Consider the following 23,043-nt stretch of genomic DNA (forward strand, 5'->3'; position numbering starts at 1 on the left):
GGGGAGTACACTGAAGACTGACATGTGCAAGTAAGTGTTTGGCAATTACGGTTTAAAAAAAAATCAGTCCCGGTCATATTTGAACCACCTTGTATCATGCAGAAGTGGGGAGCATGGCCACCTTCCAGGCAGTGAGTGCAGTGTTGCCGCCAACTGTTCAATAAAAGGGTTTTATTTTTTGGTACCCATGGCTTCAGAAAAAAATGATGTCCATGTTAACCTTGGACTCACCCTCGCAACACATAAAATTATATGTATATTACAGCAAACAAACATGGGCCAGTGGCAACACACCTGCACCAAAAATCTGTATAAAAAGGGCAATTTCATCTACTGTCAAGAATGTCAATACACAGGAAACGCCGAAAACAAAAACTACACTGGTTGCCAACACATGAAAAGTGCATTAGAATGTTAACTCTCAAAAGAGGAAAACTTTAATTATTATCCATTTCGATTACAAACATATTGTGACATGACAGCTGCATGCCAGAACTGGAAAAGAGACAGCGGCTAGTAGACAACGGCGCAGTCAACACTTTTTGGCAGCAAAGATTAAGCAAGAAACAACAGAGGAACTGATTGAAGTGGTGTTTTATATGTGGTCCTTGCCAAGACTATACACAGAGGACCACCAGCAGCAGTCCATTCAAAGAGAAGTAAGATTGGCATCAGCTGCTTTGCAAAGCCTGAACTGACAGGAAGACCTGTATACAGGGTGTCCCAGGAGGAATGTGCCAAACTTCGGGAGGGTGTTCCTTATGTTAAAGTATGCCGATATAACCCAAAACACCTATGTCCAAAGTTGAACGGTTACGGAGATAATGGCCAGAGAAGTGTCAAACTTTGACCGGGGTTACACACTTGTTGATTACAAAATAGATATTAAAACTGGCAGGAATATGTGGATTCTGTAATGTTAATAATGTACGTAACATCAAACCAACTTGTGAGTGACGGAAAGCCATAAAATTGAAGTACAAAATACTCGCTCGCCATGTCATAATTGTCCTTAGGTTTCCAAGCAGTATACATAACACATGACTGGCGTGCGATGACGTAATATGGCTGCGCTATGAGCCGACCACATAACTCTTATTATACCTACATTCACGGATAATCTCTTTTGGAATTTCGTTTCCATTATCTCATGTGGATTATTATGGGACCACGTATGCACATTTCGTAAATTATTTACACCGTCCAGGGTAAAAGACGCCTCATCACTACACATGACACATGAATGGCAAGCGCTGGTGTAACATGACTGACTGCATATTCTGCTATAAGCCAACTACATAAGTATTAAAATACAGTACCTGCTTTATAGTAATTGTTCAAAGTGTCCTCCGCCAGCTGCAATGCAGTTTTCGGCACGCATCATGAGGGATTGGGTAGCAGAAGCAATGTTGCCTGAATGGTGACGTATGTGCTCTGCCGCTGCAAAAATACGATTCCGCAGTGCTTCTCGGGAATCGACCTTAGTTTCGTAGACTAAGGTCTTCATGTGGCCCCAGAGGTAATAATCTAGAGGCGTAAGATCTGGCGACCTCGGTGGCCATGCAATGGGACCACCACGACCTATCCAGCGGTTAGGGAAGGATTCATCTAAGTAGTGTCTCACGTGCTGAGTATAATGTGGAGGAGCCCCATCATGTTGGAAGTACATTTTCCTCCTTATCGTTAACGGGATGTCTTCCAACAAACATGGTAACTCATTCCTTAGGAAGGCTCCATACGTGTTTCCAGTTAAATTGTTGTGAAACACAAAAGGTCCGATCAACCTGTTCCCAAGCACACCACACCATACATTCACAGAAAATCTCTTTTGGAATTTCGTTTCCATTATCTCATGTGGATTATTATGGGACCACGTATGAATATTTCGTAAATTATTTACACCGTCCCGGGTAAACGACGCCTCATCACTGAATAAAATGACGCTTAACAGTTCGGGATGAGCTTTTATCCAGTGGCAGAAATCCATACGCTGAGCATGGTCGCCTGGTTCCAGATGTTGTACCCTTTGATCATGGTAAGGATACAGGTCTTCGTCATGTAAAGTTCGCCACACCTGCATACGTGATACGCCGATGCGAGAGGCCATTCTACGAGTGGAGAGACGCGGACTTCTATCAATCATGCGAAGAATGTTCTCTCGTGTGTTTCTCATTTGTACATCCTCCCTTTCCGACTGCACAGAAACACTCGGAAGAGAACCAGTCTCACGCAATGTCTGGTGAATTCGCGTAAATACACTTCGAGATGGAATCCTTCGATCGGGAAAACGCCTTTGGTACTCTTCAACAGCAGCACGTGCATTGCCACCGCAAAATCCATACACAAAATGCATATCACAATACTCGACGTGTGAAAACACAAAAGGCATTTCAGCAACTCATCACACAACTAATTTACCACCCATTCACGACCCCGCCGCAACGTAATCTGTAGGCAGCGCATGAGCTTACGCTAGTGTGACTCGCGGCACTCAAGGACAAACAGATAAGGGTCTCAGCTGACAGGTACGTATAGTGCGTGGACCTGCAAGAAGACCACACTTTTCTCGGGCCATTATCTCCGTAACCGTTCAACTTTGGACATAGGTGTTTTGGGTTATATCGGCATACTTTAACATAAGGAACACCCTCCCGAAGTTTGGCACATTCCTCCTGGGACACCCTGTATAGTGCAAAAGGAAGAATTTTCAATAACATGCCGTATATGCGATACGTACACTTGACAAAAGGCCAGGCATATTCTTAAGAGACAAACCCATCCTCTTGTCAGAGAGGATGTAATGTAAGTTATAAGACCTTAAGGATTCAGTTGAAAAAAAAATCTCTGGTCATGATCCTCAAGGGGCTTGGCACCAAGACGAAAGTAACTGGTGGTAAACCCCCAGTCATAAAGTAACTTTGACTGTGACAGTCCATTCAGTGAGGAGTTCTGAAGGCTCTGGTCTGCTGGTCAGTTAGATTGCTGCTGATCCTCTCCAGCACAGTCATTTCTCGCTTCAGGTCTCCTTGAGATCCATGACCAACATATCTGTTATCTCCTACATATGTATGTGTTTCGAAATGGGGCATCCCCTTCAACAAAGGAGTGACTCAGTCTTTCCATGCAGGCGCTACATTTGTTGCACTGTAGTTTCAGCACGAGTATATCTTAGATTTCACAGCATCCAGGTCACTGCTGCTTGCCCGTCATACACTGTTGATGCGGAGTGCGCAGAAAACACCACATCCTCTGTTGTAGCAGCAGAAACGTGTTTACTGTATCACTTCGTAGCAATGACTGCCTTTACTTCTTCCACTATTCCAGCTTTCAACCATCATGTTACATTGCTCCCTCTCAAGGCTGTTCATCCCAAACAGCATACAGGTGTATCGCCATGTCTTATTCTCCATGGGTACATGCCAGTGATTGCCTTCATGAACTGCACCTCCATATTATGTTGGCCCCACTGCTTCTGCTTCTGGTTTCAATGGCATACATCGTTCATTCCTCGTGGGCTGGGCCTTGTGCTGCTCACCTCCAGCACCATGGTCCTTTTAAGGGCATGCATCCCTCTATTTTCTTCTGTGACTGGTGGGTCCAATCATTGTTCCAGGCACCTCCCTTCAGGGTTGGATTGGTCTTCTCTTTCAGTTTGATGGGCAGCCCTGGATCTGGTCCCTGCAAGGCTACCCACTACCTCAAGGAGTCATTCCCACCACACCGCAACAACTCTTATCACACTAAGAACCTGCTACCCAGATGTTGCCCTTCATACAGGAGGCTGAATATGGTTGCTTCCCAGGGCACCACAATGGCACTTCCTCATAGCACATGGCAGCTGAAATCCTTGGACGAACTCATCAGTGATACTGGCGGTGAACACACAAGTTATCACTGCCCCCCCTTCCAAGAGTCAGTTTCATGAAAGCTTCCTTCAAGATTAGGAGGGTCTCCCATGACGCTGTTTGCAGGGCATACAACATGAGCAGGTCTCTCTCGGATAGTTCAGTTCTGGCTTCGACTTCTCCTTGATGCATTCTGAAACTATATTCTATTTACATTTATACATTTCTATTTCAGCCTATGTTCCTTGGATCCTGAGGTTGAGCTTTTTGTGAAGGTACTTATGTGTCTACTGTCTCCTCATGAAGGCTTCAGATCCACATATCAAGGGATGCTTGTAACCCCAGCTCCACTTTTTCAGTTCCTCACAAAGGCCAGGGCGTCTTCCATCCAATTTTTGATGGTCTTTTCCAATTTGGTTCCAATGGAGTTATTGTGGCTTCCATCTTTTCTTGGCTGGCCCTCCCTCGGGCCTTGATTTCTTCTTTAGCGGCTTTCATTCCTTCCAAGCCTGCCTTAATTTCTTCTTGACAGACCTCCATCTTTTCCTGGTCAGTCTTTATTGTGGCCTTCATCACTTCTTAGCTGGTGCTCATGGCAGTGTCCATCTTAGCCTCCATCTGCACATGAGTGGCCACCACATTTTTCTTCAATGGCCTCCATCTTTCCTTATTGGCTTCCAGCTTTTCCATGATGGCTACCACATGTTCAAAGTCCATCATGATTATCTGTCAAGTGGGTTTCAATCCAAAAATACACAACAAAATAAGACCAACAATTCAATTCAATTCCACCTCTGACACCAGCTGTCACGTGTTAGTGACTAGACAGAGAAATCTTGATTCATCACTGGACTTACTGGATGCTTGTAGCTTGTTACTACAAAAGATTGTAATGACCTCTCTAATTTACACATTCTATACATCACAACAGCTACAGCACACATTATTCTGTTGCCACTAGTCACTGCAATATTATCCATATAACATAAGGAATGAAGATAAATAATGCTTCATATAAACAAATATTCTGTAATACTCATTATTTTTTTCTCTGAATTTGAAGCTGAGGTTCTCTTCATAATCTACCATCTGAAAAATGACTACAAACAAGGCAGAATACTTAACTAAGGTGACTGTTTACATATTGAGCAGTAAAAAACACTCAATGAGGCATTGGTATCAATCGCACAGGTAGGCCATCATATCTTTCATGCATATTCGCTGTAATGCTGAGTATCATTTGTAATATATACAACAATGTAACTGTTCATGTACAGGTGAAGTGAAGAAGTAAAACATGAACATAGTATACTTATTATCATTGTATCCGTTAAAGCATTTTAATCCATTATCATACTATTTCATTTTCATATTTCGTACCTACTTAAAATTATTTTCAACATATCAAAGTAAATAGCCCAGAATTATCACAGAACTCTGTTTGCAGGCAGACAACACCTGTTGTGCAATACGTAAAATATTTTTGACATTCATTCAGCAATATTTCAGAGGTCAAAGTATGTCAATCAGTTAACACCAGAACAAGAACATGAATAAATCTCATTAGTCTTTCTCTAGGACAGTACTAATGTATCTGACTCATCACTGTTTTTCCAATAATTTGAATATTTTACAAGGAAAGTCATCCTACCTTCAAGATAGTTAGGTACTATCAGATAAAAAATTTTGGAACAAATTTACAATAGTCTCCAATGATAATCATTTCTGAATTTTGTTTTAATTAGAATTCCTAGTGCTAACACACCTATTCTAACCTAAGGCCTCTATGAGTATGAGTATGAGGGGTGAGCCATAAAAACCGGCCCTCACACTGCGACCTTCAATGATCTATTGTGCTTCCCCTTTGGATTAACCCTTTATTAATCCTACACTTTGAATGAAATGTAGGACTTTATGGAGGCATCAAAAAAGTCACTTGGTTCCATGAAGAACTGAACCAGGTGGTGATATCTTAGGTAAGCTATAGCCTCACAATCACATAAGATATGTGTGGCTGATTCATCTTCTTGTAGGCACCTTTCACAAGTTGGATCACCTGTCAGTCCCAGTTTGAAAAGGTGCCCTTTTAGGTGGCAGAAGGCCTCTAACTGGTCACTAAATTTAATCTTATTTATGGTTACCAGTTCAGAGTCAAATACAGTCTACCAAAGTAATGTCATTATATTACACAGCTGCATAATTTTTTTTTTTGGGGGGGGGGAACTTCATATAAGTGATTCGCTTGACTTGTAGCACATACAGTTGAATTCTGCTGATGTATTAAAAGTTGTTGTTTGATGGAAACATATTTAAACAATCTGTTCATTAAATCGGTTTACATAGACAAATGCCAACAATTACATGATCAATATTTGTTTCTACCATCCAAATAACAAGTTAAAATCTAAATGTTGCAAACAAGTTAACAAACAGTGCAAAATTAATCAATAAGCGTTGTCATAATCACATCCACATCTGCAGAAAAATGTGGAGGAAAATATATAAATTTAGCTAATGCAATGGTGATTTATGTGGGGGTCAAGCACTTGTTGAAGCTTCAAAGTGTATTTGTTTACTTATGATAAATACATATGAGGACTAAAATAATTTGCTTTACATACAAAAATTTGTAGTTCCTCCTCACAACAATCAGTCCCCTCCACTCCTGAACCACCATTGAGTCTATGAACATGTGTGAGTCATCATTCAAATAATATATGCATATTAGAATCACAGTAAACATAACCATTCAAGGCCACAAACTTTACCCATATTCACATCATCATACACATCATCCTCAACATCAATATCCATTATTTCACTGCTATTATATCAAATGTTTCTATCATAATATGAATATTGTCTTACTGCCTTCATATATCATAGTTGCGACACAAGATACATTTACATCATGACAATATGAAGACTGCCTTAACTTCCTCAATGATAGCAAAACATAACATGTTATATCAAACTGCTCTCATATTCTGTTCACGTATTTCCCATTGCACTCAGGAGATGGAACAGTCTACTGAGACTTCTGTTCTACTCTAGCAGAAGAGATCACTCAAGACTTCTTATGCATAGTGTCATATGACACAACCAGCAAGTTGGTATAAAGTATGTTACAATGCATTAGAAAGACGGGAAAGACCATCTCATGAAGCCTGGTTTTCTACCTTGCTACACCTCATATACAGTACTGTTTCAAGCTATATGCATATTATATTACTGCAAGATAAATAAATAAATAAAAAAAACATTGCTGTTATTGAGAAAATAAAATAGTTCCCATAATGAACTAAACAATGTTGTACCATATAACTTAATATTCATTATACAGGGTGTTTTTTAATGAGTTTGACGCCTTCATGGTTCTGTGCTTCATTGCAGCCGACGCACCACCAGCCACAAAGCGCACGAGAATTTTACCGATGACTCAGCATGCTGATAACATTTGGAATGAGGGGAAGTTCTTGCCTTTGTTCACAGATCACAGTGTTGGAAATGCTATCCTTTTGCAAATAAATATCTTTCACAATTAATCATTTCATTAAAAAACATGTACAACAACCCTTCTTGCACTTAGGCACACCAGACACCAACTTTCACCAGATGGTTTCAGCAATTGTGTTGCCATTCTTGCACTAGATGTTGACACTCCAGTCTCCTGAGCTAGACATTTGAGTGGTTTTCTAGGTCTACATGCAAGTCTGGTCCCTGTGTCATCTAACTTCTCCTCAGTAAATGCTCAATGCTTATGTTTTGTTTTCTTGTTTATTAAGAGTCCCGATGTTCTAATTGTATTCACCAAATTGTGAATCGTTTGTCTACTGGGGACTCACTAAATTTACATCAAAATTTTCACTGACACTTTACAGCAGAGTCATATTTCACGTAGGTGTTCTAAACTTCAGCGAACTAAGTGGTGCCAGACTGCTGACTAACTGTTAACTGGGAACAAATGGCTCATGGTGCTGATACCTACTGCCGACTGCTCACAAATCATAAACAAACTCCCATAAATGAACAGCACTGCCCACTGTGTAGGGGTCTGTAAGTTAATTATTTTCCTTCATTCCAAATGTTATTGGCTGTCAAGCATGCTGAGTCATCACCAAAAATAATGTGTGCTTCATGGCCGATGATGCACCGGTAATGGTGAAGTGCAGAGCCGTGAACGTATCTAGTTACTAAAAATATTCCCTGTATGATAAATACTTAGGAGAAAAAGAAGGGACAGAACTATAAATGAATTCTTTATATAAGAAACTGGCATTTAAATTTTGTTAAAGGACAAACACGTAGCATGTAAAAAAAGAATGGATAAAACAAGGATGCCAACAAGGAGATCAAAATTAAAATTAAGGAAACCTACACGATGACCTAGAACATGATGGTTCTGCCAGATACCGCAAGACATCAAGAAGAAATAGCAGACAACAAATCAAAAGGAAAAGAGTGTAGGAAGGAAGATGAGATTGGAGGCCTTTTTCCTCAACAATATAAAATATAAATGACAACAAAAAAAGCAGAACAGGATATTTGTAGCAGATGTTACTTGCCTGTTTTAATTTACAACACAAAATGATAACCCACACATGCAGCCCGTAAGTCTTATATTGCACCAATATTCACAACTTTTAAAAATATTTAATGCGGAATGTTTGCAGAATAATTTAAATGCTTCATTTCGCTGTTCGCATTGTTGGCTCTCATCTCTATCAGTCACTCTTCTTATTCTGACTTGGCTGATGCGTATCATCCACACTGTCTATTCGTGATTTATCCACTGGATACAGCCTGTAAGTAGACAATGGATGCTGAAGCACTGCATAATAAAATGACTGAAGGTCGAACTGAGTTATAAACTTAACAGTAACATTGGACTTCAACGGAATATTTCTGGGCAACCATCTCTGGCAGTTATGAATGAACTTCCATTCTCGAGACTGCTGCTGTCTCTATCAGTGCATTACTTTTGAACATCACAACAAGCTCCATGGAGCAGAACCCATAGAAGAGGACAGCTGCTCAGTTGATCAAGAAATTTCCTCTTTCGTGGAGTCTGAAACTTCGCTACCATGTTTGCAAGTCTGGAAATGGCCCCATCCTGAACAAATTAATTCTAGACATACCTTCACAACGTATTTCTTTAAGATTCACTATACTCTTCTCCAAGTAAAATTAGAATGATCAAGTCTAGGAGGATGAGATGGGAAGGGCATGTAGCATGAATGAGGGAGAAGAGAAATGCATACAGGATATTGCTGGGAAAGACAGAAGTAAAGAGACCACCGGGAAGACCAAGGTGTAGGTGGATGGACAATATTAAAATGGATCTTAGAAAGATATGATGGGACGGTATGGATTGGATTGATCTGGCTGAGGATAGGGACCAGTGGAGGGCTCTTGTGAACACGGTAATGAACCTCTGGGTTCCATAAAATGCTGGGAAATTTTTGAGTGGCTGCAGAATTGGCAGCTCCTCAAGAAGGGCTCAGCTCCATAATTAAGTAAGTAAATAAGGCCGCGCCATAGCTCAAGTGGTTAGTCACTGGCTTCCCACTGTGGGGGCCTGGGTTCAATCCCGGGTCTGGTCACGTGGGATTTGTGGTGGACAAAGTGGCGCTGGGGCATGTTTTCTCTGATTACTTTGGTTTCCCCTGCCAACCTTCATCCCACCAATTGCTCCACAATCACCCTCAACTATCATCTGGGGCTGGTACAATAGGCCAGAAGTGGCCGCAGTACAAGGGACTTAGTCCCGCCCCACTAGCAATAAAAAAAAGTAAATAAAACCTTCACAATATATGTGGGCCAGCACAGGAACATAATCAGATATGCCAAAGTAGGCACTGTCACAATCATATCTGGGTGGCTGATGTGTGAATATTCAAATAAGTAAACAGAATCTGGGTACCCTGGAGGGTAAGTGCATGCAGTGGCAACAATTTTATTCCCCTGAAAGCGATAATACAAACATTCTGAGAGAGCACTGGATGCTTACGTATGACGTCACTGAGGGCAACATGATATATTCACAACTTACATTTCATCTTTACCTGTGAGCAGCAGCACTGTACAACAGAAACAAAAATGACAAGAATGACAGAAGCTATGACATGCTGTGAAAACTGAAATATATTTGAAATTCTGAATATCCAAGATATATTTGGGGTTCTAATGGCAGTGACTATGAAGAATATTAACATCCGGGATGTGACACTATGTAGTCTGGTAGAAGTTTACTGATGTTTCAGAGGAATGTACTGCTTCCTTCTTCAAGGTTGAATCTTTGATTCGAAGAAGGGGACAGTACATTATGCCAAAACAGCGGTGGACTACTGTTATGCTACATGGCACCACATCCCAGGTAGTATTTTTAATGCATACCCAAAATTTCACAACCTTCCTAACCACCTGGCAGGGGACAAAATCACTTTTCTTCCAAAGAACTGCTGTTTTGAAATAGCATAATCTAAAAAAGCATGAACATTTCGGCATTAAAACTCTCAAATTAACTAACTCTACTGGTTACAAATATTAAATGAACAGTTTCTTGGAAGGCCAGGCAGCATGTGGTATAAGATGTGACAATTACAAACATCATTCAAAAGGACAGAGGGAGATGCCAGAAGCTGTATATATCACTTCTTTCTTCTCTCCAGGCTTGTTTGATGACATAACAAAAACAGGAAGAAAACAACACATGACAAAGATACTGTTCTCAAACACCGTCAATCTATATTTTTCCCCTTAGAGACCAAATTTTACATACACACAAATCAGCTAAAATTACTGTTCAGAATCTAATTTAATCTTTAATATTTTTAAATAAAAATTTGGCATATAAATGATTCTATACTGAATGGTAACAAACATTCCCTGAATTTACAGCTCAAAATTTCTTAACGAATGGAATTTATATTTGTTACTGTCATTCCCAAATATCAGAGAGAGAGAGTGCATATATGTGTGTGTGTGTGTGTCTGTATGTGGGGGGGGTTGTATGCGTGTGTACAGTGCTTCCTCAGTTAACAAAATCCATCATTAACTAAAATGATTATTATTCACATACAGGAACTATATGTTAAAGGCAATCATTCCAAAATGATCAGAAGTCGACCATTCCCCCTGCCTAAAAAAACATGGTTTATTATATCTAAAATACAATTTTAATAAATAAATGTTATAAGAACATAATGAAGCATTAATATTAATTAAAACATGGATAAATAATGAACAAATAGACCATAAAAAGAAGCATATCCATAGGAATCATGGATTGGGGGAGGCCATATTCTCTAACCACAGCACTTGCTTTTGTAACTCTTTCATGCTTTTCAATAATTTCTGGCTTAACTTGCATAAAACTGTTTTCCTCACTTTACTGTCTATCTCTGCATTCACTTTAGGGGCCATTGGTACAGATCTTACTTCACTTTAAAGTATAGATAAAAAACCTAAGTATTCAAGAGAGCTGTTTCCACAAGTAATGCACATCAAATATTGAAATGAAAGCCAGCTGAGCATCAAATGGTCATGAGACAACACTGCTGATGGGCTTACACTTGCTATGTCTGATACTGTAAACAGACTATCAACAGAAACAATGGGGCCTTATGAGAGGTGGATCATTAACTGATGTCATCATAAACCAAGGGACCATGGCAGATACAGTCCTTCCCAAATATTTGAAATCTGTCACATTTTTGAGGATGTAACAGTTCAGTTTATATTGAGATTGTGTTCTGAATTCTAGTGATAACAAAGGAACTGCTCTTCGATATTTATTTCATAAGTCATTCTGATGAACTAGGAAGCTTCCACTTACTCATACATTCATCTTTCACTAGAATATCAATATGCAGTGGCTTGTATGTAAGTAACGGTTAGCAGCAGAAGGTCTCTTATTTACTACACAGAGCAATCCCCACTCAAGAAAAGAAATTTAGTTTTTACTCACCACCTCTGGTACAAATAGATGAGAAACACTATGTCATCACGGAAACAGGCTACTCGGTGAGCAGTAGGCATAGTGATGATAAAGGCAAAGAGATCATCAATAAATGTATTGAATGCCTGAAAATAAAATCTCTATTATAAATGAGGTTCTTATATTAGGTAGCAATTTTACAGTCTTTCTTCTAATAAAAAATTGCTTCCTTAATTATGTTTTCATACACTGCGACCGTCTCTGTGGTCTAGTGGTCTGTAGGATGAAAAGACAGTGCAAATAAGAAGCTAACCACCTTCCTCTATTACCAAGGTTTGTGCAAGTTTTGAAATGTCAGAATACAGAACGTGCAATGAAGTCTCTAGAATTAAAAGAAGTATAATGTTTGTATTCAAGCATCTTGATTAAGTCTGAAATTACCTTATACATGAAGGCCTTCCAGGGCAAATGAGCCACTGACTTCAGCTTGTAGTTGACAAACAACTGAGGCAACATGAACAAGAATCCAAAGGCATACACACCATTCACCAAACTGTGAACACTCCATGAGTACCAACTGCGAGAAGAAACACAACATTAAGTGACAAAGCATACAGCAAGTATAACAAGGGGAAAACTCAAAGAAATACAAAGAATACAGTTCACACCCATAAAAAAACTGATATTATATTCTAAATAATAATAAGATCATACAAAATGTTACTAAAGTATTCATCAAGAGTTCTGCTAATTATTTTTCTTAAATGAACATAGATTTACATCAAAATAAATATACCTAGAAACTGTATGTGAAAATACATGGGTAGCAGAGTAAAAAACGTTTTGGCCTTTTTCAGCAGCCACTGATGTAAGTCTTCACGTCTGAGTATGCAGAGATTTGTATAAAGACTGTGGGCAGACACACCAAGTTGGTGCATAGAAACTGTGAAAGCCACCAGTTTGATTGGGCAAATTATGTACATTACAAGGCCAGAATTTTAAAAGCGATCAAACATTACATTTTGTATATGAGTGGACAAACCATTCTAACAAACATGGTGCTACCTTTCTGACCTACAACTGAAACGCCAAACATATTGGAAGTCACCCTCATCATCCTGGAAGCAGATGTTTCATGCAGACTGCTCAAAGTGAAAGACAATGTGAGATGTGAATTTCATCATAAGTTTATTCTGGAAGAGGAATACGAAAACCAATTACACTGACAATTTTTGCCATCTGCAAAGAGGTTTCCATCATAAGTGTAAAAAGCAAAGTAAGGTCCCTGTGCTTAATAATTAGGCACCACACCATGATGACAGCTGGAGGGAGTGGAGAGTTAGCTGCACCATTCTTGGCCTCAGCACTAGAAGGAGCTGAGTGGCCAGCTTCACACCCCAGCAGCCTTTACCCCTGGGAGATAAGAAAGTTCTCTTGCCCCAACCAGAAATCAAACCCAAGACGTCCAGCCCATGGCCCATCAGAGTACCCAGGTAATGCTATGGCAATGCGAGAGCTCATCAACCTCTCATGGTACAGCAGTACCTGGCCAAGAATGGTATCAATGTACGACCATGACCTCTCTACTATCCAGATCTAGCCTTCTGCTGATTACTACCAGTTTCCAAGAATTAAACCCTCTTCAAGGGATAAGGGTTCCAGGCAGCAGAAGGGGTTGAAAAGGCTACAATGCCTGAATGTAAGGTCACAGTACAGGGCATGAAAGAATTCTTCCAACAGTAGTGCACGAGCTTCCAAGAAGAGGTCTGCAGTATACTCAGCCATGTCAGGTAAACCCAGTGAACAAAACTTCATGACTTTGTAACTCTACTATGCAATTACGTGGCAGAATGCAGAATCAACAGTACATATACATAGACACATGACACTGATCTTTCAGTAATCCTCTACATTTACTTTCACACTATGCACATAACACATAGGGAAGAGGACAATGACAAAGACACACAGAGACAAAAAAATAATGGTTTCTTGGTGAATGTCACAGTATATCTCACAGTTCCTGGACCAAGTAAGAGTTTGAAACTGTTAGGCTGGAGTTAAGAGGTCTTAATGGAAAAGTAGGACAATGTGGAGAACTACATGTTTACATCATGGGCACGTGATAGCATAGATGGTTGAGGCACTATGCTACAAGCCAGAAGGTTGCAGGTTTGATTCCTGATGAGGTCACTGGATTCTTTTTCACAGCTGCACTGTGGCCCTGGGGTTGACTCAGCCTCTAACAGAAACGAGTACCAGGAATCTTCCTGGGGGATAAAGGGTGGCCAGCCTGTAAGGCTGAAAACCTTACCACCATCTGTGAGCCTCGATGCCTCACAACCTTGTTACAGAGATAGCTTTACCTTTCTCTACATGATTACATTATTCAGTGTTCCAGGCAGGTAGCTGATGCCAGCTCCACTTTTACACAAAAGAATTTCAAGGGAAACAGAAGTCTGGAGTTCATTCTAGAACTTTAGTTATTTTTAGTATGTATAAAGTGAAAAGATCTTTGTTGCAACAGTATCCCAGTACTAAATGTTAATGTGTTATGTTATGGTTGCTGAATAATGTAAAAGGCAAAAGATGTCTGTCTGTAGCCGAAAACCCCTGAAGTATCTAGGTTACAGAGCAGTGAAGCCCAGTGCCATTCCTCTCATTGCCACCTGGTCTAGATGAGTACCTTCCTTTGTCCCTTTAATGTGAGGTCAGGTGGATCAAAAGGATGTTCCCAACATGTTCTTTGTCCCATTGAAGACAGGTATCTCTTTGCAATTATGCCATCTATAAATATAAACTTCATTTCTCTTCTTCTGTGTCTTTCACAATAGGCCTACCTCCTTTCTTCATACCTAGATATGGACTCAGTTAATGCTTGGGTTATGTAACGAGATTGTTTCAAGTACATAGGTTATAAATGTGGTCAAATGGTAAGATGATCATGAATTATTAATTGGAAATAAAGTTGAAGGAAGCAGTAGCCATTTTTCTTTTCCATTAGTATCTCAGCATCTGCCTAGAGCGGCTGCCAAAAACACCTTAAAACCCAGTCGGGACCTTGATCATTATTTTTGGCCATATTACTTTTAACTCTGGGTCTAGGAAGTTTTATTACTTTGTTTGGAAGGTTAAGATGACTTCAGTAGTTTGATTCCTTGCCAGGCTTGTTTTGCTTAATTTTACTCCATTATAAAGAAAACTGTAATTTAATGCTGGGCATAGTTCAGATAACATTCAGCTTATATGTATTGTGACATGTTGCGCAACGAAGGACCCCTACCTCCCCAGCGGCACGTGGCGGTAACGCAGCGCTCTCATAATAGGCGAGTCGTCACCCCGCCACTCTCCCCGCGGTGATGTGCCCAGCGGAGCTGAAGAGTTCCGAGAGAGTTCCGAGTTAGCCAGCAACCAGTCAGTTGTATTCTGGCATTTGCAGTGTAGTATTTGTGATACTGCCGATGGCAGTAATCGTCAGATTGTAATTTGAGTGATTGTAAGTGCGAATGTGAAATAAAATTCGCTATATCAAATACAGCGTGAAGTTATTTGTCGCGTTATACATCCAACACGTGACAACTGGTGTCAGAAGTGGGATTACGAACTTAAACACGCCACACACTAATTATTGTGCATCGAGTACTTTCCTGAAACAAAATGGAGAAACAAGATATGCAACGAATAATGGAAATGCTGGCAAGAATCAACGCCAGCATGAGATCCAACCAAGCTAAGGCGGAAGCCAACCATAAGGATTTCATAGCAAGATGGGAGGCTGACAGACAGGCCTGGCGAGAAGAGATGGCTACAGAGAGAGAAGCCTTCCAAGCAGAGACGAAATCCATCGAAGCCAGGACGGCCGCCATGTGAGCCAAGAGGTTGAAAACCAATATGAATGCCTGGCAGGAAGAGACGACAGCCTGCCAAGATGCGATGGAGACAAATCCAAGCGAAAAACAGGATGTAGTGGGCACGGCACAAGAAGAGGTCCCCGTAGTGATACCGGTCGGAGAGACAATGGCCTGCCAAGAGATGGAGGCACGTCTAGAAGGAGAAAAGCCGGCCTCAGTGCACAGGAAACCTGACGCGGCAGAATTACGAGAGGTACCCATAGAAGACGCCGGAGTAATGCTGGTCGGAGAACCGAAGAAGAAAAGGCGTAGGGACCGAAAGCAACGAATTATGAAGAACCCGACACGGAAAAATTGCGGACCCCAGAATAAATTGGCCGTCGCCAGCAGGAAGGTGTCCTGCCATGCAAGAGTGTCATGGCGCCGGAGAAATGTCTTCAGGAAATCTTGGACCCGAGGAGATCATGCATCCCGGATAAAGTTGGCTGCCATCTGCAGGAAGATATCCCGTCGCGCGACAGTGGCACGACATTGGAGAAATGACTTCAAGAAACCTCAAGAACTTCAAGGAAACTCCCCAGGGAACCTTCAGATACCGGAGAAAGGACTTCGCGCCACGGTCTCGTGCCAGCAAGCGGCTGGAAGACCAGGAGGAACGACGAAGTCAGCAAGGGCGAACAACGCACCAAGGGCTGTTACGTCGACATGAGGAACCTCCGAAGACAAACTTGATCAAGGACTAGACATTATGGAGGGGTCGACCCCCTCCAAAACGAAAAAAGAAGCAGGGCACAGAAGAGGAGCTGGTAAAACAGAAGAACCGGCCTCCCCAGTGAGAGTGAATATACCATGGGAGAAAGCAATGGATGAATGCGATCTTCTGGCAAGTTAAAAAGGAAGCCGCTCGAGATGAGCAGGTCTTAAGAGGGGAGCTGTTGTAACGGCTGGATGATAGTCGCTACGAAAAATAGTCGAAACAAAGAAGATGCTGCAAGAACAGCCTCCAAAGAAAAGGAACGGGGGAAGCACTGTTAGGCTATTCGGAATGAACAGCCTTAAGAAGGGAGCAGTGTGACATGTTGCGCAACGGAGGACCCCTACCTCCCCAGCGGCACGTGGCGGTAACGTAGCGCTCTCATAATAGGCGAGTCATCACCCCGCCACTCTCCCCGCAGTGACGTGCCGAGAGGAGCCGAAGAGTTCCGAGTTAGCCAGCAACCAGTCAGTTGTATTCTGGCATTTGCAGTGTAGTATTTGTGATACTGCCGATGGCAGTAATTCTCAGATTGTAATTTGGGTGATTGTAAGTGTGAATGTGAAATAAAATTCGCTATATCAAATACGGCGTGAAGTTATTTGTCGCATTATACACCCAACACGTGACAGTATATAACAGTGAGGGTTAGCGGTGGACAGAATTATCATCAAACTTGAATGACCTGTGTAATACTTGTTTTACTGATTTCATTAGCCATGACAGCTCAGTCAGTACAGTGACTGGCTACAGGCAGGATTCTAGGATTAGGATTATTTACCAGACCACCACATTCAAACTGCTTCTGTGATCTACCAAACTTTCCATTCAATGTGTACCAGGTGCAATCCACAAGGATAAAGAAGCCAGAATTTGAATCTAACTGCTCATTTCTGCCAAGTGTCTGGTTAAGAATGCATGAAGCTTTACCTCCAATCCCAGTACCACTTTAGGAAATGTTACCTCCACACCAACAATTTTACATTTGACAGAATATAATGCCTGTCTTAAAATGGAGCACGAAATCACTGAGTGATTCAAAGCGAGTTTCGATGTTTCAGGAACAAGGGCCATACAGGCCACATTCATGAATTTTTACTGTTATCTTGGAACTAATTTCCTTCAAATTAATTTATTATATTATAAAGCTCCTTTTCTTCTTTCTATAGTTAATGGTAGGTCTAATAGTCCTATGATACTCCTCTAAATAAACATAAAAATATTTAGCAATCAATTTGGAAAATATGTATAATACTTACATACCAATGATGCATGAAAAAAAAAGAGTGTAAATTTTCACCATCACTGTACGTACCTCTTGTGTGGTTCATAGAGGAGAGAGTATGCTGCTCCACCTAAGCAGAGAGGGTAGAGGACATATGACAGGTACTTCATGCTCTCTGCATCAAACTGCTGCGTCTGCTGCTCTGCTGCTGTCAAACCCTTCGATACAAACTTTAACCGTGGATAACAGCACTCTTGATTTGGCAGTAACACCTTTACTCGTATCACCTTCTGTGCTTTCCAGAACTGAAAGTCAAATACAGTGTTTCTCTGATAAGAAGTTTTTCAGGGAACCTGTGAAAAATAACTTCTTAGGGGAAAACTTCTCATAAGGAATGTATAAAATGAGGCTCACATTTTTATTCACTTTTGTATTTTGATTCCAAGCAACTGTTTCATATATATATGTATATAAATACACACGTATATTATTGAGGCAATATGGAAATACAGTGACAACACCAGAGCCATTCTTTATTTCAGTGCTAAGAAAAATGAACAGAATGCAAGTGATAATGGACCACCTAAAAATTGTTTTAAAATAATGCAAACACCTGAACCCATGCTACTTGGATTTTCTACATTTTTTATACAATATATTATGTCTCTCCTGCAAAGTCATTGTTTTCAATTTAATTTAAACCATCAAAAAAATTTCATTTAAATTACTTTACACTATAATGCCCCATGTTAGGTGGGTCCCCTGTCACGACAGCATGGCGCATTCTCAGGTTGCAAATGGAGGAGAAAGCCTCCAGATATGGAGGTTAGCTGGGAATATACTGAATAAGCAGTCTTGGGCAGCAAACAAGGGGTGGTCCTCCAGCTTGGCGGGTTGAGCGTGCGGTTAACAACTCCTTAACGTAAAAAATAAGCTTGTTACAAAATGTCACACAGGGCCTCAGACCTGGATTATTTGGATAAACGACTTAAGCTACAGAAAATTAACATGAGATCTGACATGTGGAATGTAAGATATTTGTATAGGGAAGGTTCTTTCATAACAGTGGTGAAAGAAATACCAATATATAAGTCAGATCTAGTGGGAGTACAGGTGGTCAGATGGGACACGGGTGGCAGCGAACCAGCAGGCAAATATACTTTTTTTTAGGAAAAGGGGAATGCGAATCATGAATTAGGCACAGGTGTTTTTCATACATAAGTGAATGATATCAGCAGCTAAGACGATAGAGTTTGTTAGTGATAAGATGTCACACATAATACTAAGAGGCTGCTGGTGTGATATCATTGTTCTGAAGGTTCATGCCCAAACAGAGGATAAAATTGATAATGTGAAGGACAATTTCTATGAGGAATTCCCTATATGCCATATGAAAATTCTGTTATGAGATTTCAATGCCAAAGTAAGTAGGGAAGACATCCTCAAACCAACTAACAATAATAGAATTAGAATAATAAACTTTGCCATATCCAAAATTCTGTCAAAAGTACAAGGTTCCTAATCATAACACACACGTATTAACAATTTCTCATTCTTACTGAAGTGACACAGAACCTTGAGATATTGTTAGTCAGTAAATTATTGCTTTTGTTTTGTAACTCTGATGGTACTTCAGGTAACCTCATACATTCTAACACTTAAATATACGTGGTGCAATCCAAAAGTTCCCGAAATTCGAATTTTGCACGCGTATGATTATGAGTACATTGAAATACTGCTAGGTGTCTCCCGACACACCCTTCTTGAATCAGTGTGGCAAGCGGTGTCAAGTTGAGTGGTTGGGTTTATTTTTGGTGAATGTATTTCCATTGTTGTGTTTCCGTGAGTTTGTGGTTTTGTGATGGCTGACCTGAGAGAGCAGCGTGTCTGTATAAAGTTATGTTTTAAACTTGGGAAAACTGCTGCAGAAACGCGCCAAATCTTGAAGCAAGCTTTTGGTGACAACAGTTTAGGCCAGACACAAACTTACAACTGGTATAAGCGTTTCCAAAATGGCTGAACATCGACTAATGATGATGATGATGATGATCGTTCAGGACAGCCGTCAACTGGCACCACACCAGAAAATGTCGCAAAAGTTAGGGATCTGATTCTGCAAGATCGTAGACTGACCATCCAAGACCTCTGTAACACCTTGGGACTAAGTTATGGTACATGTCAACGAATTTTGTCAGAGGAACTGAACATGAGGAGGATTGTGGCAAAGTTTGTGCTATGACTGCTGCAAAATGAACAGAAGCAGCATCACTTGGAAGTCTGCAGGGAACTTCAACAGCAGCTTCGAGAGGATCAAAACTTTCTTTCGAAGGTTGTCACTGGTGATGAAAGTTGGGTTTATGGCTACGACCCTGAAAGTAAGCAGCAATCGTGGCAAGTATACACAAACTGGAGAAGAAACACTGAAGGAACTGTTCAGAGTTCACTTCCCAGATTCAAAGTTGATGAGCAGGGCCAGCAGAACCTGGGTGTATGTGGATACATAACAGACAGGGGAGACTAGAACCTGGCTGGTCAGGTAATGAATCAATCAAAAATCAGATGGGCGTTAGGTACCTTCAGTCTGCAGGAACAGATGGTATTCTATCGGCACTTCTGCAGCAAGGGATGGAACATTTAGTCCCACACCTATGCCACATATTCAGAGCCTGCATGGCGCATGAGTTTATCCCTGCAGCCTGGAGGCAAGTCAAAGTGACATTTATACTGAGGCTAAGGCTTATCGTCCTATTAGCCTATCATCTTTCCTTTTGAAAACGATGGAGAAAGTAGTTGATAGATACATTAGCGATGGTGCATTGAAGATTTATTCTCTGCATAGAAACCAACATACTTACCACATAGGTAAATCTACTGATACTGTATTACATAGAGAATGCTATTGAACACAAGGATATTGCTCTTGGAGCATTCCTTGATGTAGAGGGAGCCTTTGACAGAACCTCCTCTGATACAATAAAACAGGCTGCTGAAAGGCATGGCAGTGAGCCTGCAATATGCAGATGGATCTGTGCCATGCTGAAATGCAGAAATATAAGTGCTACATTATCTGGAGAGACCGCAAGAGCATCTGCGGTGAGAGGGTGTCCGCAGAGGGGTGTTCTTGCCCCTCTCCTGTGGAGCCTGGTCGTGGATGATCTTCTTTGGGAGCTCAACAGTACAGGCCTACTCACAGTAGGATATGCTTATGATATAGCAATTCTAATTAATGGGAAATTGCCGCACACTGTATCAGAGGTCTTACAAACAGCCATGTCTACAGTTCAACAGTGGAGCGAAAGGACACACTTGTCTATCAATCCAAACAAGATGGTGATTGTACCCTTTACTAGGAAGAGGGATATAAAGGGGCTCAAAGAACCAATACTCTTCAGTAAAGTGACCCGGCTATCCAGTGAAGTCAAGTACCTTGGATTAACATTAGACAAGGGGCTGACATGGAAACAACAGCTGGATAAGGCTATTAATAAGGCCTATAAAGCTTTCTGGACATGCAGAAACACATTTGGGAAGACTTGGGAACTGACACCAAAGGTGGTATATTGGATATACACTGCTGCAGTAAGACCCATAATTACTTATGCCGCCACTATATGGTGGCCTAGAGTTAAACTCAAAACAAGTCAGGCTGAACTAAGCAAATTGCAAAAGATGGCCTGCTTGGGAACTACAGGAGCAATGAGAACAGCTCCCACAGCTGCAATGGAAATCCTACTTGGACTCCCCCCCACTGCATCTGCAGATGGAAGCAGAGGCCAAGTTAGGAAATTACAGGTTATGTTGCAATGATCACTGGAGACCTAAATCCGAAGGTTTTGGACATGCACACACGACTCGGGACATGGAAAAAGAACCCATCCTACAGATGGGATCTGATAAAATGCTACTGAAACATGCTTATGATAGACCCTTCACGATTAGATTTCCTGACAGAAGTGAATGGAAAGAGAGGTTTCAACCTGATAGAAAGAGGGGACTAATTTGGTATACAGATGGTTCCAAGACAAATAAAGGCACTGGAGCTGGGGTGTATTGTGATGGAACTAGGCTGAAGAATATCTTCAGCCTTGGTTAGTACAGAACAGGAACATCTACATTCTATCAGACAGTCAAGCTGCAATCAAAGCACTTGGTACACACCAAAATCACTTCAAAATTGGTTTGGGACTGCCACCGATCCCTCATACAACTGGCCAGACCTAACAGAGTACAACTGATATGGGTGCCAGGTCATGAGGGTATTGCTGGGAATGAAACGCAGATCAACTGACAAGAACAGGATCTGAACAGCCATTCACAGGACCTGAACCAGCTTGCGGCATCTCAGGAGGAGAGTATTGCTGGGAATGAAACCGCAGATCAGCTGACAGGAACAAGATCTGAACAGCCATTCACAGGACCTGAACCAGCTTGCGGCATCTCAATTGGAGTTGCCAATAAAGAGATCAGGGACTGGACTAACAGAAATCACAAAAAACACTGGGATTCCATAAGTGGACTCAAACAGGCAAAAGGATTTATATCAGGACCCTCTGCCAAGATAGTGAGGGACCTGTTAAAATTAACCTTTAACGTAAGGACTTTTAAATTGCCGGCAGCCCTCTGCGGCCGATATTTAAATTGCCCTAATTAATTAACATTGCAAACTTTCAGAAAAAAATACATATTTTCCGTTCTATGCAACATAGAAATACAAACGAAAAACAACCTGAAAGACAATAAAATTTTCTACATATACACAAAAGAGCAATTTTTACAAACGAAAATTAACTGTAATTATTCTGTCATGAATTGCAAAATATAATCTTTATTATATATGTTATGAAATTCCAAAGGACTTACCCGTTGTTTTTTTTTCCAACCTTGAATCATGGTGAAATTGTAAATATAATCACACTATATACAATTATATTTTGTTCAGACTGTACACGAGTTTGAACTGTGTCACTTCACAGTTTCAGTTCACAGTCACTTCACTACGATACTCACACTGAGCGCGTGGCACTTCTCGAAGCAGTCCACTTCACACAGAGCAAAATCACACTTTTTACAATAGAAGAGCGTGCTCCTGCTTTTCTTATTTAGTGAAACACACGTCTTTGTTTCCCTTTGGTTGGCCAGTGTTGTGAATGTTTCACCTCCAGTCAACTCACTTGGGCCCCCTGATAACTTTGGCCTTCCCCCAAGAAACGCCACTGACCATGATATTCAGCTTGTGTGATTGAAGTATCATCTTGGAGGAAGGAGGTTTCTAGCAAAATCGAATAAATTATGTTGATTGACAAAGGGACACTCTCACCTATTAGTAATACTGCCAGAATAGTGATGCAAAGTAATTATAATACTAGTCGAAAAGAGTGCCAGTCCGACACTGATACCGAAAGTCACAGTGGCGAAGATGCCTGTTACTC

The 23,043-nt window shown here is 40.9% G+C and overlaps 1 protein-coding gene across 1 annotated transcript in view; it reads right to left on the minus strand.

The window, feature by feature from the left end:
- Positions 1-6,056: 6,056 nt before the first annotated feature.
- Positions 6,057-23,043, minus strand: part of LOC111869198 (cleft lip and palate transmembrane protein 1-like protein) — a 53,011-nt gene continuing 36,024 nt past the window's right edge. Inside the window, exons 8-11 of the mRNA XM_023860499.2 lie at positions 17,705-17,919; positions 12,226-12,361; positions 11,815-11,930; positions 6,057-8,648 (exon numbers count right to left, since the gene is read on the minus strand). Of these exons, the coding sequence (XP_023716267.1) occupies positions 8,570-8,648; positions 11,815-11,930; positions 12,226-12,361; positions 17,705-17,919 (546 nt within the window). The 3' untranslated portion in view covers positions 6,057-8,569. The remainder of the gene's footprint in view (positions 8,649-11,814; positions 11,931-12,225; positions 12,362-17,704; positions 17,920-23,043) is intronic.

The sequence above is a fragment of the Cryptotermes secundus genome, unplaced genomic scaffold, assembly GCF_002891405.2.
Source record: "Cryptotermes secundus unplaced genomic scaffold, Csec_1.0 scaffold1940, whole genome shotgun sequence".
Lineage (NCBI taxonomy): Eukaryota > Metazoa > Arthropoda > Insecta > Blattodea > Kalotermitidae > Cryptotermes > Cryptotermes secundus.